We start from the raw sequence: 17,500 nt of genomic DNA on the forward strand, positions 1-17,500 counted from the left end.
GTTGAATTGGAGAAGAACAAGGTCTATGAATTTGTTGTGACTGCCACAAACAAGCATGGAGAAAGTTTGCAAGAGGGAAGAAATGTCATGAAACTTGAGGTGTTGGGAGGTAGGTGAAAAAAGCTCTAGGTATCTTTTTTGTTAGAAAAATTAATGGCAATCCACCTTTCATTTCTGGAAAGTGGTGCTAACAAAGTAATGAGACAGCTATGGCTTGCCATTCTCAGAAAATGTTTCAACATATTGTCGATAAAGACATGCAACAGGACTGTGAACGACACTTGAAAAGAATCATGGCTGCCACAAAATCCCATGATTTCGAGACAGGGCGTTACAAGAGCAAAGAAAGATTACTCCTCCCCTCGGTTGCCCAATCCGATTAACATAGAAATTATGGGAAGTAGCCTAATTTATTTGATATTGCAAAACATCACCAGTACCAAAATTTGAAAAATTATTCTAGTGGAACACTTGCTACACGAAGACAACATGATGCATTAGGTTAGTCAAAAATTTGTCACTCCTGATATCATCCTGGCTTTTACAGGTTTTGCTCTTTACAAATTATTAATCCTTTTCCTTCAAACCAACAGATAATCAATTAGACTTCCAGAAGTTCATTCTTATTACTTACACTTATGGAAGCTTTTGCTTTTTTTTCCAGTAATATTCTTCATTGATTCTTATTATAATAGTTGTAGGGAAGAATGACAAAATTAGCTTCACTCAAAATAAACCTAAAGTAAACGATGCAGCTGTAATTTTCAACTCCATCGACAAAATTTGGAGATGGGGATGGAAAGGGTTGTTGATCCTTACCTCTCGGGGATGTTTTATCAACGCGCTACCCCATGGTGCTGGATTTAAGTTGTTTTCTTTCATTCCCACCTTTGGAGGTTCTTTTGAGATGAACACTGTTTCTTCCAAGCTAAGTGAGAGGAGACTATGGTTATGCTTTTCTCCGTTTTAGTAAGTTTTCCTTGTTTTTTTTATTTTTATTTTTTTTTTACTTGAATTTACAGATGTTCCCGAACCAGTAGTTATTGTCAAAGCTGAGATAGAAGATGATCAAATAACCCTTACCTGGAAAAAACCAGAAGAAAATGGGGCAACCATAACTCATTATTCTGTCTACAAGAGGATAGCAAATGATGAGAGCTGGACCAAAGTTACAGATGTTAATGTGACCTCCGCAGTTTTCAAGTTGGAAAGAGGAAAGATATATGAATTAATGGTGACTGCAACAAACAAATATGGTCCAAGCATTGTCAATAACAATATCAAGACAGTGGAGGTGCCCAATGGAGGTAAGCAGGAAAATGATTTTTTGTGGTAAATTAATCGTAAAAAGTCTTGACTTTCTGTGAACAGAACAACCTGCAAGGAGATGATGTGCAAACTAAGCAGGCATAAACACTGGGGCTTAGGGACTAAGCATCTTCTTGTGGATTAAGATGGTCCAGTGTCTGTGGAGGCCTTAATTCCAACACATCCCGAATCCTAAGATCTTTCAAACCAAACCACTTACCACACGCAAAATCCAACCACCTATGGCACAATCGTCGTTGACATCTAACGTATCTTCCTGATTTCCTTTGCCAGAGGAGAGTAGTTGGTGATTTTGTCATTCTCTTTAGTCACCACATTCCTATCCCATAGCACTGAGAAATCGACAAACATTCACACCTGAACCAGTCAAACGACCTACCATAGTAATGTCTGGATGTTACATCTTTTGTGTTGTCTCAGTGCTGCTATCCCACCAGATCTCCACATTCCCATCATCCAACACCCTCACCTGCTGGTATTTTAGGTCTTTTGTTGTAGTTTTTGTCTAAAAGGACTAAACTTGAGAACGTTCGCAACTACTCTCTACAGTAATTCAGGTCTAAGCTGCTGCCAAGACATGTCATTAGCCACTTCACTGACATCCCTCAAAAACTTCCCATGCAACCACTTGTCCTGAAACGTCTCCTACTTGCTTTCTCCACCTGCTTCTAGTACTTGTTCTTCCTTTCTCACACCTGTAACTTCTCTCCAACAAATACCCTCATGGCATCCTTCCTTTTCGCATACACTACACTATTCTTTTTGAATGCCCCAAACGGTGTGAACATCTTCCTTGTCTTCACATCACATCCCTCAATTAAAAATGTTCAAAATCTCTGCACTTTACCTCACCACACCTACAGGCCTATAGGCAACTTCAAGCATTCTCAAATACCTCTGCTTGACTTTCTCCTTCATCTCCTTCTGCGTAATATCCACGCTCATCTACATCTACATCTACATCTACATGTTCCAGCTGGCAAAGTCAGCCACTCGGCAAAGTCCCTTTTTGGCTTATGGCTGTTTCTGCATAGGTGGCCTCATGCTCCGTAAGCCTTTTTAGAGACATCACGCCAAGCCACCCACTTCTGCTGGTGAGAAAAGGACAGCCACAACACCCAGGTACTTATACCCATTCTCGTCAACATCACCCATCACTGGACAATCTGGCAACACAATTCCCTCACAAAGGGCCTTCACCCCCTGGTTCAACAGTAACACAGCAGGCTAATCCATCCCATCCGCCGTCCCTGTGTTCCGTGAAAAACTCTGCACAGCATTGACTAAACTCACTGGCTCCTCTTCAGACCTTCCATGCAAATCAAATCATCAATAAACAGCAAATAGTTGATCAACCTCTGATCCCTCCCAACCTTGTAACCAATGTTCTCCCTTTTCATGTTAGGATAAAACGCCTTACATTATAAATAACTAGAAAGAGAGAGACAAACAGACACAACCACAACAACAACAAACAGTAGAACAACAGGCGAGTAGGCTTATCGAGTTGGTATGAGCACCCATTTCTTTTTAAAATAGCCTTTCGTGTTTTTAATTTTCCTTTCTGTTTCGCACTTGAGAACAATTTTGTTCTTAAACCCAGTAATATCTGGATTAATTTGCCTTCTTCTGCAGTCCCACAAAAACAATTTCCCAAAGATAACAAAATAATTGAGTAAATTAAGTAAAGGGCATTGTTGCGATATTAGTCCATATCAAACATTTTCCAAAGAGAGGTGTACCCGTTGATTGGATAAAAAAAGCCAGTAAGACTCAAAATCAGTCCAGAAATGTCTGGAATGTGAACAGTGATAAAAAAAGTGGCTTAAAGTTTCTGACTGAGCCTTGCAAAAACTGCACAGATCATTCGGTCTAAAACCGATTTTGTGCAATTTTGTGTTAGTGTAGAGTATAGAGGTAAGAACTTTGTATTGAAAGGCCTTGACGTATGATTCGAGGGCAACACGGTGAGGTAAATTAAAAAAGTGTTTTATTTGATCAGAAGAAAAATTAAAATTTCTTTGCAGTGTATGGACTGTATAGGGTGGCTGCGCTTTCTTTCCGACAAGAAGTGAATAATAATCTTTTGATTTCTTTTCCACTACGTCAAAGACGTTGTATTCCATCACAAATGTGAGGGCTGTTATAGACGGAGACTTATTGGTGCCTTTTAAATGGGGTGGTATAGAATGATGGATGGCCGGTCCACTGCAGAAAGTTAGTTTTCTTTATAGTTTTTGTGAATATGCTGTAAGATTGTCTGTTGTCAAGGTCCAGTAGAAGGTTATGCGTGTAAACAATTCTACAATCAAAGCAATTTTTGTAAAAAACTGGTTTTTTATCCATACGTATTTCTCTGTTATTCCAAATAATATTTTCCCAGCCTTTTTCTGAAGCGAACGTTTCGCGGAATTCTGACCACCATGACAAAAGTTCATGGTAAAATTGGGAAGAAATTATATAATCTTTGATATCATAATTACAATTCATGAAGAACAAACCACCGAAGGGTTGTAATTTGTGTCCCAGATATCTCTTCCATATTCCATCATTATTATTAAAAATCCTTTCTAGCCATGCTAACCTTAAAGACTTCACCATGCACTCTAGATCAATCATTTTTAGACCACCCTCTGAATATTCATTTATTGTTGACATAGGAATTTGAATATCATTTGATTCAATTGTTTAACCACTTCCTTAGGTGTGGGTAACACAGAGCATATGAAAACAAACTTTGGAATAAGAAATGATTTGATTGTTGTAATTTTACCATATAAAGACAAATTCCTCGACGACCAAATGTTTATAAACAAGTTTTTTAATGCTATCCAGTCTTTCAATGAAGTTTTTTTCCTTAAGCAGGTGTTGATCATAAGTAAAATGAACTCCTAATGCTTTAACAGGTTCATCAGACCATTTGATGCCAAATGGCTTTTCATTGTTGTTTTTGGATGATCCAATCCACATGCCTTCAGTTTTTGTATAATTAATTTTAAGACTAGAGATGCTTTCAAAACTGTTTAGTAGGTCAAACAATATATTTGCAGAATTAGTATCAGAAAGAACAGCCGTGGTATCATCAGTGTATTGTAAGAGTTTTGTTTCTTCTTTCCCAATACTAATTCCTTTTATACCTGGGTTCTGTCGAATGGCAATTGCTAGCGTTTCCACTGCTACGATAAAAAGGTAGGGAGAGAGAGGGTCTCCTTGGCGAACACCGCGTTCAAGCGAAAATAAATTTGACGCCATACCGTTATTTATGGTGCAGCTTTGTATATTCTTGTAAAACGTTTTCACCCAGTGAATAAAGTCTGGCCCAAAGTTAAATATCTGAAGGCACCGGTATAGAAAGTTCCATTCAACGCTATCAAAGGCTTTTTTGAAATCAATAAATACCAGTAGGCCTGGGATATTTTCCTCTGCAGTAAATTCCATTATATCATAAATTGATCTAATGGTTTCTCCTATAAAGCGATCCGATTGGCACGCACAATCATGTCATTAGTTTCTATCCACAAGTCTTACTCTTTGTTCGTCCCTTCAAATTTTGCATAAGCATTGTTTTTATTTTCTCTTGGGACCATTGTAAGTCCGAGAGAAACTGGAAACAATGCTTATGCAAATTTGGAGTGCAGTGCAGTGTCAAAACCGCAAGACTGTGTAATATTAAAGGTGGTTCTGAAAACCCTCTCAATGGGAATGATCTTGAAGGTTAGTGTCTGTAGATTGTTGTTATTTAGGAATATTGATGAATCTTCATGAACTAAATGTTGTTGTTGATTATTGTGTACTTTTCCCTTCATTTTCATTATTTTATATCATTGTCTCGATCACCATCATCATGATCATCAGTGTCTCCCTCATTGTCATCACAATTATTAAGAATCATCATATTTGTAAATGTAATTGATACAATGCTATTTGCAGGACGGACCATTTGTTTCTCTTTTCTTTGTATTAGTAGTAAATAAAGTTCATGTTGAATTCATACCTTCAGGATTATTTCTGGGTTATGAGGAAAAGTTTCTTCTTTCACTAGGAACAGCAGACCCAAATGCACGGACAGAGCCAAAAGGAGTAAGTCCTGCCATTATTGCCGGAGCAGCAGCTGTTGCAGTTCTTCTCATTCTCGGTGTTTTTATTTTTGTCATTTGGCGGAAGCGAAAGAAGACCCCATCAGAAAGTGAGTACATGTCATTATGATCAATTTGGTCTAGGGAATGGATTGGACCTTTTTTGAACAACATATAACGAGCAATTTTACTTCTCAGTCACCATTTGACAACTGATGGCCATCCTCGTAAACAATGTCATTATTTCATACACCTTTTTCTTACATTAATTATAGGAAGTATAGGCATAGGCACAAGTTTAATGTTTTCCTATTCAAGTTTGACCTGGCTTCAATGTTATGACCAATATTTATTATGTTGTTATGGGCTCCATTCATATTGCTCTGGATGGACTGCTAATGCAGGGAAATGTTTCTCACTACCACCCGCCCCCCCTCCCCCATTCCCTTATTGTATGTTCATTCCAGTCCAGTAATGCTGTTTTCAAAAAAAGCATGCTTCCAAGCTGAAAATCTCAGAATTTCTTAAAGCTTTTTTTGTATGATTTTGGGTAAAAATTACAAGTGAGCCTTGCTCTGATGTGCACTTCATTCTTGTTTCTGTATCATTTTACAGCCCTCAATCAACATTGGATAGGGGTGGTGGGTCACACCCAAAATCACACTTGGGGATGGTTTTAACCAATTACGTTTTATTCCTTGTTTAATGTTTTTCTCTCCTACTTCTTTTAGCTGGATCAGCAACAGCCGGTCTGTAAGTATAGCATAATCGTGATGTGCACACCTCCTCAAAAGTCTCAGCTAAAGGCAACCCAAAGCACTAGCGTAACTTGTTTTTCCTGCGAATTTCTTATTTTTGCAACTGCATTTTCTTCATGGGAAAGCTCTCTTTTTCATCCTTTTTTTTAACAAATCGTAAGCATTTAAGCAAAGTGTTTTTCAGTGTCCTATGTTAAAGGCCCATTTCACCCTTGACGCGATCATTTGTCATTGTTTTTAATTTCAAATAGCGCATTCCAATTGGCAAACTATTTTTGTCATGCCAGTTTGTGCTGCAGAAAACAAGAAACATCGCCATTAGCTTGATTGTCATGTGGTTTACCGGGTGATTTTAACAAGTGAAACCACTAAAATTACCTTTTATCTTTATGGAGTGAACTGATTTAGACATTGGAGAATCACCAAAGCGGAATCTTTATGGTTCGGCTATTCAGCAAAAGGAATAGAACAATTCTGAAGCTAACGAGCGAGGCGACCTTATTTCAGTGCTGAAATGCATGGCTTACTTTATTTAAATTTACTTTTACTTTGTAAGTTTCGATTTGATATGGTACCTGGGACGCAGAAGTAAAATTCTTTGGTAAAGATGCTTGTGCTCAAGAGAGTGGCAGAGGTTGCTGCCTTTGTGGAGCGGTGAGCAAACCTCGCCTCAGCATTTCATCATGTTGTTCAATACTATTCGAGTTCAAATGGAAATATTTTGAACAAATATAGGCATAACATACTACGATAAAACTATGAAATGATAAGTAGAGAATGCATTCCAATCAGGACCTAAGAGATTTATGGGCAGATAGCTTTTGATGAAGAAGATTCTGAAAGGCTTTCTGAGATTTTCGAATTTTTGTAATTTTGTGATACACAAAATCATGCTGGGCGCGCATTGCATCCAGGGTGAAAATGGGCCTTTAAATCAGCGTTTCACTGTGTGCAGTATTTTTAACACAGCCTTTGGCCAAAACATTCAGTCGTTAGCGGATCTTTGTATTTTTAACTCAAGGAATTTGCAGTCAATTGTGCTCTAAGATGTGCAGACATTGTAAAAATGGTACGACTTGCCGTTGTGGCAAGAAAGTTCATGCTCTCCTTCTGCATCCCCCTTGAACCATTTCACAGAAATCTCAGACAATACTACCTGTTGGATGTATCAGTATCGGGATATGACTTAGAGGCTTGGACATTGTTAAATATCAATGTTTTGTTGAAATGCACTCTTACTTGAGAATTACTATATTAAGAAGACAACATCAAGCGAAGAAACATGTCTTTATTAAGCCTCAGAGTCATATCACGCAATCTCGCCATATAAATCTTAAATAAATCTGCCTTACTGATTCTCGGTTTGTTTCCTCAATCAGAAGTAGATATGCCAGAAAATAGGATTCATGCACATACGTGACAGTTGACATTTTCTTGATCTGTTACTATAGGCAAGGTCCATACCCAGATGAACTGGAAGGTGAATACTCGGCTGTTGGTGCACCATCTGCAGCTCAACAGTGGCAGGCAGGAGGACCTGTGCCTGATGTGACTTATGCACAAGTGGACAAGTCGAAGAAGAAGAAGAAGAAGAAGACCAAAGCACCAGTGACTGATGTCTATGCTCAAGTTGACAAATCCAAGAAGAACAATAAGCGTAATAAGGTAAGTTATTTCCTGGTAAAGTTAGTTCTTTTAAGTTTACCCATCACCTGTGCAACTGTGACAACACCTTGGTTTGTCACGCCACATACTGTGTTCAACTATGAAAGAAGGGTTAATTTCTAAGTAAATTGAGGTGCTGCATTGTTCTGGAATGATTTTTTGAAGAGCCTTAGCGATGTCTACTTCTTGCTCTTTCTTTATGGCTTGATCGCCGGATATTAGGTCAGTTGTCGAGTACGAGGATGGAAAGGCTGACTTCTTTGGGTCAACAAAGGATGTATCAATGACTGGCTGCAATAAGTTGTTTATTGCGGTTTAATGGGTGGGACGGGCTTCGGTATTGTTCATAAAACGATCAATTAACTGTTCGGGTGTTTCTTTTGGTAGTTCTATCTCGTCATGCTCGAACGGACGTTCATCGATTTGTAATGCTTCTTCACGAACGTCTTCTTCAGCTATGGTTTTGCTGAATTCTTGTTATAGCTTTAACTTGTTTAGAACCCTGTGCATCTAGCTTTTACATTGATCAAAGTTTCTTTTGAAGAGCGATTAGATGAACCGGATGCAGAAGACATTCTTGATGTCTTGCGTGAAGAGGCCGATTGAATAGATGTGATCTCATGTTTTTCAATTGCTTTTATTTTGTACAATGCGGCCCTTTGACAACCATCAATCGTGTCTTGAACGGTCGAGATGAGATCAGCAATAATCTGTTCTTCAGGGGTAAGCTTTACTAAAGCGCTCAGTTCAAGTTCAGTGTGATCAATGATTGTGATTAAGCTCTTTGCTCTCTCTTCATTTTCGGCGTGGTTATCGGAGCTGGCCAAGAATGCGTGGAATTTGGTGACATTTGAATGGAAATGGTTGTTTGCAGACCTTGCCGACTTTTCTTTTGTTGCAGAATTGAACTCAAAAGCCTTTTCGGTCATGGTCTGAGCACGTGTCTCAGCTAGATCTCTGGCTTTACTTTTTTCTAAGGTTAATTCTTGCTGCTCGATGCTGCCTTGGGCAAACATTTCGCTAAGATTGGTATCAGCAGTTTTGCCCAGCGGAACGCAGGGTTCTGTTTTTTCTTTGTTTTGTGGCTGGTCCATATCGTAAATTTGGAAGTTTGAAAGGGATGAGTCAAACACACTTTTTTTTTAATGGCTCTGTTTCTATACTAAATAGTTAACTAAACTCGTAAACTATTTGAGTTTCCAATACTTGGTAAGTGGACATTGCTCCTGCGTTTGTTGCTTTAAGCATATCAGTGTTCTTCTTTCCTTCCTTTCCTTGAGCATATGCTCTTTTTTCTTCTTTTCGAACTACGCGTAAGTAAGAAAGGAGCGGACTTACTTGTGCTCCTCGCTTGACTGGCTTGACTAGTCAATTGTCTCCAGGGGTACTGGACTAGTTTGGTTGGCAGTCTGTGCCTGTTGTTGGAACTTGTATTTGACTGTAGCGGCATCAGCTCCGGTGGCAGAGAGATCCGTGGAACTAAAAGACTAGTGACTCACACGTTCCACGAGGCTCAGGTTTATTGAGTAAAATCTTACAGCGATCCTCTCGAGTAGGACGTGTTGGCAAACGCTCGGAGAGGTTCTGTGAGCCTTACGAAATTTACAAGTGCGTGTGTCATTTAAGGTAGAGTCACGTGGTAGCTAGCAGAGATCCCATGTGACGTAAATGCGGTAAAAAATGGAAATACGTAGAATACAACGAAAGAAAACTAAGGCAGACGGGTGCCGTAACATCAAAAGCTTTACGGAGATCAAGGAATATCCAACAGGAAAAAAGGCCACCTTCAATTGCTCTCTGAATTTTGTCAGTAATCAGCAATAGGCATGCTCAGTTGAATGATTTGCACGAAAACCAAACTGCCCTGAAAAAAATGATGTGGTGTTTATCTAGAAATTTAGTTAGTCAACCAAAAAGTAACTTTTCTAGATTCTGACTAAAAATTGAAAGAACAGATATTGGTCTGTAATTTGTTAGCGACAGACGAGATCCAGACTTGTAGACAGGAATAACACGTGCATTTTTAAAGGCATGAGGAACAGATCCAGAGGAAAATGAGAAGTTGTACAAAATTTCCAGAGGCTTAGAGAGCACAACTTAAAAATCTTAGGAAGGGAAACAGGGATACTAAAGGGGCCACATGCTTTTCCAGATCTAAGACTAGAAAATAAAATCTTGAATTTGTTCTGCCTTTGCAATGTTCCCTTGGTGGTATTATTTCCAATCGGTACCCCAATCCTTGAGTAATCCCTGCACCTTGTAATTTCTAAGAACTTCATTCATAACCGCACTCTGGAGAGCTTACCAACCAGATCGCTATTTTTTTCTTTTAACTTGATGCAGTCTGTGGCTGGAGTGTATTATGGTCTGGCCCCTTGATCCCCTAAACACTTGGTAACCCACAAGTTGAATGAACTGAAGTGGCTGACTAGAAAGTCATGATAATAACTAAGGTCAAACGTTTTTTTTTTTCTTTTTTTTTTGCAGCAACCTAATGAATTAGAGTATGCCGAACTGGACGATTTCAGGCCCAATACTCAGCCCGCTCATCAGGCTTCTGGCGCAACTGCCAGACCACTTTTCCGAGCGCCAGTTTACGAAGGAACGGAATACGCAGACATAACACAGTTTGGTGTCCCACAGAGCGCACCTACTTACGATAATGTACCAAGGAAAAAAGACGTGGTCTACTCCAATGTGGAGAGTATGTGAACACATCCACAGCTTTTAATGGCCGCGGTATCAATTGATTTTGACCAAAATAGTTAAAGATGGATATTCGAGAGAATTTCCACTGTGTTTTTGAACGCTGAAAGTGAAAGCAAATAGGCGTTGAAGTTTCTGAAGTCCAGATTTGGTTCGTTGACTATATTTTAGCGCGTGATAAAAACGATGTTTTGTTTTGGATTTCTGGAGGCTCGCAATTTTATAGTCGTTTTATTGGTATTGATGTTTTCAGTTTTCCTGGAAATACTGTTATGGTTAACACCTTTTTAGGACAATTGTTTGTTCCCTTTCAAAGGAAAGAGTTCGACATTTCCTCTTGAGGATCCTGAACACTTGCACGTTTTTCCTGGAGCCACCAAAATCAAAATCATTCAAGTGCAGTGTAACTCTTCCACAATTTTTTTATTTGTTAACAAAAGGCGATAAGTCCAGATTTTACCAAAGATTTTGGGTTTTTTTTATTGTGCGATCCAGATGATTTGTAGAGAGACAGAGAAAGACAATATAAGTAAATGAATTTAGAGTGCTATTTTTTATCTCCATACTTTGAGGAAGTATAGTTCTAAGTAAGTCTCAAATATTGTTATTTTAGTAATTCCGCAACAGAAACGTAGCATTCTGTGGTTAAATTTGATGACTGGCCCTCATAGCCATTTGTTTTCACTCAGCTATGATGATTTTTATTTTATAAACACATAATATTTCATTTTAGGTTTGTTTCAAAGTCATTTGGACAACTGTTAGATAACCGTTTCTTCAGAAATGTTTTGAAATCTTATTTTCTATGTTAACTACGTTTTCTTGATCTAAACTTTATTTTTCGTGAAGGCCAGGTGAACGATTGACGTCATTTTGGTGAAGGGTATTTAGCCTAGAAAGATGAACAGTCTTATTTCTTGTAAACCTTAACTTCAACAGTGCATTCCGAGAAAGAGCAATTCGGGAAATGACAATACTCTTTGTTTGTCCTCCCAAATTTTGAATAAGCATTGTTTTTGTTTTCTCTTGGGACAATTGTAAGCTCGAAATTAACACCTGTTTAATTCACTACATTATGCGAGATTTAAGAAACTGTTGTAAGGCCCTTGATGTTGACATGGTTGTCTACTCGTTTAGTGTTGTTTTTCCCCTTTCTTTTTAATTGAAAGAGAGGAGAATTTAACGAGGAAAGTAACATCAAGCATGTAACCTATAAGGAGAAGAATAGCAGTAGTCCTATTACAAGTATATTGAACACACTGCGTAACTTTTATTAAGTGATGACGAATATAAAATGGATAGCAAATGGATGTTCGTCAACGTCATTGAAGATACTTGCCCTTTTGAAGAACATTTGCGTACCTAAATATCTTTGATTCCTTGTGTGCTGAAACAAATTACAGCTTTGTTATATTGCCATAGATTTATAATTAATATACAAATTTAAGAATAGGTGTCTTCTTTTTAACTATTTTTATTGCTGTTTTTTAATGAGTTTCATGGTGACTCTGCATAGAATAGCACTAACTAACCACCTGTGGCGAACTTATTTTGCCGTTATCCACGTGAGACATGAATGCAGCTTATTATGCAGTGAACGAAATAGGCCCATGTCTCTCTCTGGCTCAATGTGGGGACGAATGCTGAACTGCCGGGGTTATAAACCTGTTGCCTCCAAAATTACAGTTTAAAGGAAATGGCACAATAGTTTCGCTCAAGGTGGAGAGGAAGTTTCTTCTGAAAGAAGTAAAATATTTTACTCAAGGTTATTGTTCTTGTAGGATTGCTAGTCATAGTAGGAATTTATAAGATATGAACAGTTTAAATATTTTTGTAATGAGAAATTTTATGGCCTTCTGTATTGCTCTTATAAAATTAGATTTTTTATAGAGTTTTTTGACTTTCTAGTTCCCCTAAGATGTAGAATTAGTGAAACTTAGTGCCACTATGTTGAAGTGAATAGCAGCTAGATTTTTCATGTTGCTTACTTTAGAAATGACAATGAACGGAAAAAATCCCGTCCATAATCAAAGGATGGTTTTTGTTGTATTGTAATTAGTATTTGGTGATCTTTTCAGTAAAGACCATCAAAAAAAATTTTTCAATGCATTTGTATCGTAAAATGTTTAACTTACAGTCTGGTTTATTAAAGTTTTGAATTAAAAAAACAATGCTTTTCCAATTTTTTACTGGTGCTTTTTCTTCGTCCAAACAAGGAAATTTTTCTTGTAAAGTTATAGATGAAGGACTAGAGGGAAGATTATTCACTTTATCATTCTATTCTCACTTGTGTTCAAAATATGATATCTATTTTGTCTATTTTCACAGTGAACTAAACTTTTGATGAAAGCAAAGGTTGTAATCGAAAGTCTAAACATCTTTCAGATGCCAAACAAACTAGTGAACACACGAACCTGAAACCTCGCAAAAACACAAAAAGCAAACGAATGGATCCAAAGCAGGAGATTTTGCCTACCACAAATGGTTAAGGGATAAACGGACTGAAAATTTAAAAATTGTTGCAAAATGCACCTAATTCGTAATTTGGGTAATTCGATATAAAACGAAGAACTAATCATTGTAACACTGGTAATTAGGACATAAAATAGGTTAAGAAGGCGGAATTTAAAATATTTTGCTTCATTTTTTTATGTTAAAAGAGGCATTTGTGGACCTTTACAGAACTTCGGAATAACTAAAACCAAAAATCGCTACCCCATCCCAGACTAGCTATAAATAATTCAAGCAACTGATCAGTTTCCAGGAAAATGAAACCCTAATCTAGACTTTACCAGACAAAGTTGTGCGACATCCATACCCTTCCATCCATCCATACCCTAATAAATGTTCAGCTGTGACACGTGCACACATCGTGCCCCAATTTTCCTATGGAGGGACAAAGGCAAAAATGTCAAAAATAGCCGGTTTGTACGGTGGCCCACAACTGTCACGGCAAAATAAAATTCAGAACAACAAATTGAAATTACTTCCGGCAAACTACAAACATTCATGACAAAAACAAAACAGTCGACACTATTCAGAATTCCTCACGGCAAAAGCCAAAGCGGTGGTCAGCGGTCGCTGAGAGAGACCTTACCTTTCCCACAACTAGAGCAGAAATTGTCGCTTTCCTTGAGGCTAAATCTGCATTTTGAGCAAAACATGATGACTACGTTTCCGAAGAAAGCGGGAAAACGTCCAGGTCGTGTAGATCGTGTCGTGTTACACCACGTACTTGGGCAACCGCTGACCAAAAACCGCTCACCACCGTTTTGGCTTTTGCCGTGAGCAATTTGCTGTTGCCGTGAGCAATTTCCTCTTGTTATGACGAATTCTGGATAGTGTCGACTGTTTTTGTTTTTGCCGTGAATGTTTGTAGTTTGCCGGGAGTAATTTCAATTTGTTGTTCTGAATTTTATTTTGGCGTGACAGTTGTGGGCCACCGTAGGTTTTTAGCCAAATTACTAAGATGTAGGAGTGGAATCATAGCATTGATTCTGCGAGGATCCTAGGATTATCTATGCAAAACGCAGCTCGTAAAAGGGCCTAGCATTCAAGGTATGAAGAGTTTTTTCCAAAGATTTGAAAATTAGAATTTTCCAAGATTTTGCCAAATGAAGACCAAGGAAAAATTGTCCGGCAAAAGTTAGTCGATTCTAGGGGCAAAAAACTAGAAAGTAGAAGTGGGATCATGGCCTTATTGTATATTGTATATTCATTTTTCGAGTATCCCAGAATATCCTATGCTAGAAACACCTTGTAAAGAGGACTAGAATGAAAGATAGGAGAAGTCTTTCAATCAATTCTCCCACCCCCCCCCCCCCCCTCCAGGGGTAACAAAGCTATAAATGGCTGATTGTATAGGCAATAGACCTTTTATCAAAAACAAAAAAATAAGCCTCATCGATTTGCCTAATTAATTTACTGAACATGCGAAGTTTCACAAGAATCCCTTTGAAACTAGTAAAACTTGAGACCTCAAACTTCCCTTTTTTTTTTTTTCGGGGCTGCTTGACATCATGGTATTTCATCCGGTATTAATATTAATTGTAAGTAGCAACTACAATAGGAAATTTTAATGTGTTGATTGCGTGGTTCGTTGCCAAGTGTGTATTGTTGTGTGTATGCGTTGCAATACTGTTTAAGTGTTAACTAGTATGCCGTAATGATTCCCTGCAGTCTCTTTTGCACGTTTGTTTGTAGGTACATAAGTTTGTTTCGGGGTCATTACGCATAAGTTCGGTCGTTGGATCAGTTATACACGCCCTTCTAGGTTTACATTTACGTTAGTTGCTGTTTTCGGCGTTCTCGGCAGCCTTCTGGCTAATTTCAATTCGCACCACAGTTTGTAAGTATTTGTTTCGTGTTTTCGTTGTACTTTTCTGTCCTTTACCTTTAGAACAATTTATGCAATTTGTATTCGTTTATCTTATCTTTTTTCAATTGAATGGCAAGCAGATGATAAACAATAAATCGCGAATTCAAAACGAGGTGTTCGTTTGAGCAACAAGGATCTTCGACTGTTCATTTATTCAAAAACTGTGTTCATTCGACCCGTTTGAAGACGATGGATACCAATACGCCGACTCTTGAAGTTCCGACGAAAGGAAAGAGTGCCTTGAAAGATTCGCGTTCCGCGTACAAGCGTCATTTGACTAGAATTTATCAGGATATCGAGCCTTTGCTGAGGCGTCGCAGAAATGTCAACCTTATCGAAGAGAAGCTTAGAGATGCCGTACAGCCAGAGCAGGAGATCCTAGAGGCAGAAAATGAAGTTGAGCGAGCCACCCTAACAGCCCATATTTTAGAGGAGGGTTATGGCGTAGAACAAATTGTGGATCCTTCCAAGGCTACCGAGGACAAGTCACTAGTTGAGCCAGAAAGGGCTTATGAGTCAGTTTACTTAAATGCAGCAACCAAAGAAGAGAAAATTTCTGCGCCTTTACCGGATGGAAGTGTCACTTTGAGTCCGGCAGCTCCTGTGTGGACGGGAGTACCGAATCGCAGTGAGACCCTATCAACTAGATCTTGCAATGAGGTTCCTCCACCTGAGGCAAGGTTTCAGCAATTACTGCAGCAGCAACAGCAAATGATATAGCTCCAGCAGCAAACCTTTCAATCAGTGGCGTCAACGATTAGGCAAGGGTTTGCCTTATCGAAACCCGAACGCAGTAAGTTTGATGGAAATCCGCTTGAGTTTCGGAACTTTATCCGCTCCTTTGAGAGCAATATCGAGAAAAATGCGTCCGTTGAGAATGAGAAATTGTCATTCCTTCTTCAATACTGTACGGGAGCAGCTAGAAATGCTATCAAGAGCTGTGTTTCCATGGATCCTGCATTTGGATACCAGACCGCACGAGCCCTTCTGTAAGCCCGTTTTGGGCATCATTCAAGATTGCCGTAGCCCACTTAAACTAAATAACTCATGGTCCACCCGTGAAGCCTTATGACCAACGAGGGCTATTGGCCTTCGCAGATCAGCTAAGGGATTGCCAGAACGCATTAGAATCAATCGGGCACTTGGACGCGATCAACAGCGCCGATAATCTGAGAAGAATAGTAGACAGGCTCCCCCTCCAGCTGAAAACGAAGTGGCTTGAGGTCGCAGACTGTATCCAGCAAACTGGTCAGCGACCGAGAATTCATCACATTTCCCAGTTTGATGAAATGGTATATGAAATGAATCATGAAATCATATATGAACTGCGGATATGAAATCAAGTGAAGCTATGATCTTCGCAGTTATGAACGCAATTTTTACAATCGCGTAGAGAAGCCTGAAAAATTCAGGATTTTAACGGGGTTTGAACCCGTGACCTCTCGATTCCGGTGCGACGCTCTAACCAACTGAGCTATGAAGCCTGCGAAGATCATAGCGTCACTTGATTTCATATCCGCAGTTCATATATGATTCATTTCATATACCATTTCATCATTGATTCCTTCCTCACGGGACCATTAGAACCCACAAATGACCAGCTCCCAACGTCAGTGGCTTCATAGCTCAGTTGGTTAGAGCGTCGCACCAGAATCGCGAGGTCACGGGTATAAACCCCGTTGAAGTCCTGAATTTTTCAGGCTTCTCTACGCGATTGTAAAAATTGCGTTCATAACTGCGAAGATCATAGCTTCCTTCACTTGATTTCCCAGTTTGTCACTACCAAGACACGAGTGGTCAACAATCGAATGTTTGGAGGTGCATTAGCTAACGACAAAGAAAAGGGCAATCCAAGAAACAAATCCCGCAGCAAAAATGACTGCCTTGGCCACCCAAGGAGGGTTCAGAGCACCGGTCTCTCCAGTGCACAAGTTGAAGGTGGGAAAGTGGATCGAAGACTGTCTTATAAATTGGAGATGAGCGCCTGGTTTAAAAGGTGTTTAGTTTGCCGGTTAGCATTAGATTCCATCCCTCAAACCCACATTTCCCTTCTTATTTAACTTACACGACGTACAATCTACTTCCGGCCTCAATTCTACTTCAAAGAAACAATCATTTCAACGTGCACAGATTATTCAGATTAGGCGAGCCAAAGAGTAGAACCCGGATTGATGGGTTTCCTTGCATCTTCCGATATCCACTAGACTAACGAGACAAGCTCCTGGCGAATTGAATTTTTTAGTGTATTGACATAGTAGTACCCAGCAAAACAAGTAAAAGCTAACCGTCTTCAAAGTTGTTTTTAGACCTAAACACTGTATATCAGCGCGGCTTTGCTTAGAAACGATATTTCTAGTTGAACTAAAGCTCTAATTCTGCCTGTTTTCATTCTTTTTACAGCGGTAAGCTTGTCATATTAAGACGGGATATTACGTCTTGTAATTGTAAGGAAATGTGTCAGGGTGGTTTTGGTGGATGGAATCTAATGCTAACCTAGTTTGCCATGGTATGCACCAGCTGTGGAACTGCGAACAATTTAAGAGCAAATCGTACAGCGATCGTGTTAGGATCGTTCGCGATGTGAGGCT

At 39.0% G+C, this 17,500-nt stretch overlaps 1 protein-coding gene across 2 annotated transcripts in view; it reads left to right on the top strand.

Annotated features, from left to right (window-relative positions):
* The window catches only part of LOC137982350 (neural cell adhesion molecule 2-like), an 89,017-nt gene extending 76,308 nt beyond the window's left edge, over window positions 1-12,709 (top strand). For both annotated transcript variants that reach the window (XM_068829446.1, XM_068829447.1), the window contains 6 exons: window positions 1-109; window positions 1,023-1,307; window positions 5,372-5,515; window positions 6,137-6,158; window positions 7,615-7,828; window positions 10,316-12,709. The exon at window positions 1-109 is cut by the window's left edge and continues 203 nt beyond it. In XM_068829446.1, coding sequence (XP_068685547.1) covers window positions 1-109; window positions 1,023-1,307; window positions 5,372-5,515; window positions 6,137-6,158; window positions 7,615-7,828; window positions 10,316-10,540 — 999 coding nt within the window. In that variant the 3' untranslated portion in view covers window positions 10,541-12,709. The remainder of the gene's footprint in view (window positions 110-1,022; window positions 1,308-5,371; window positions 5,516-6,136; window positions 6,159-7,614; window positions 7,829-10,315) is intronic.
* Window positions 12,710-17,500: the final 4,791 nt, after the last annotated feature.

The sequence above is a fragment of the Montipora foliosa genome, chromosome 13 (assembly GCF_036669935.1).
Source record: "Montipora foliosa isolate CH-2021 chromosome 13, ASM3666993v2, whole genome shotgun sequence".
NCBI classification, from domain to species: domain Eukaryota; kingdom Metazoa; phylum Cnidaria; class Anthozoa; order Scleractinia; family Acroporidae; genus Montipora; species Montipora foliosa.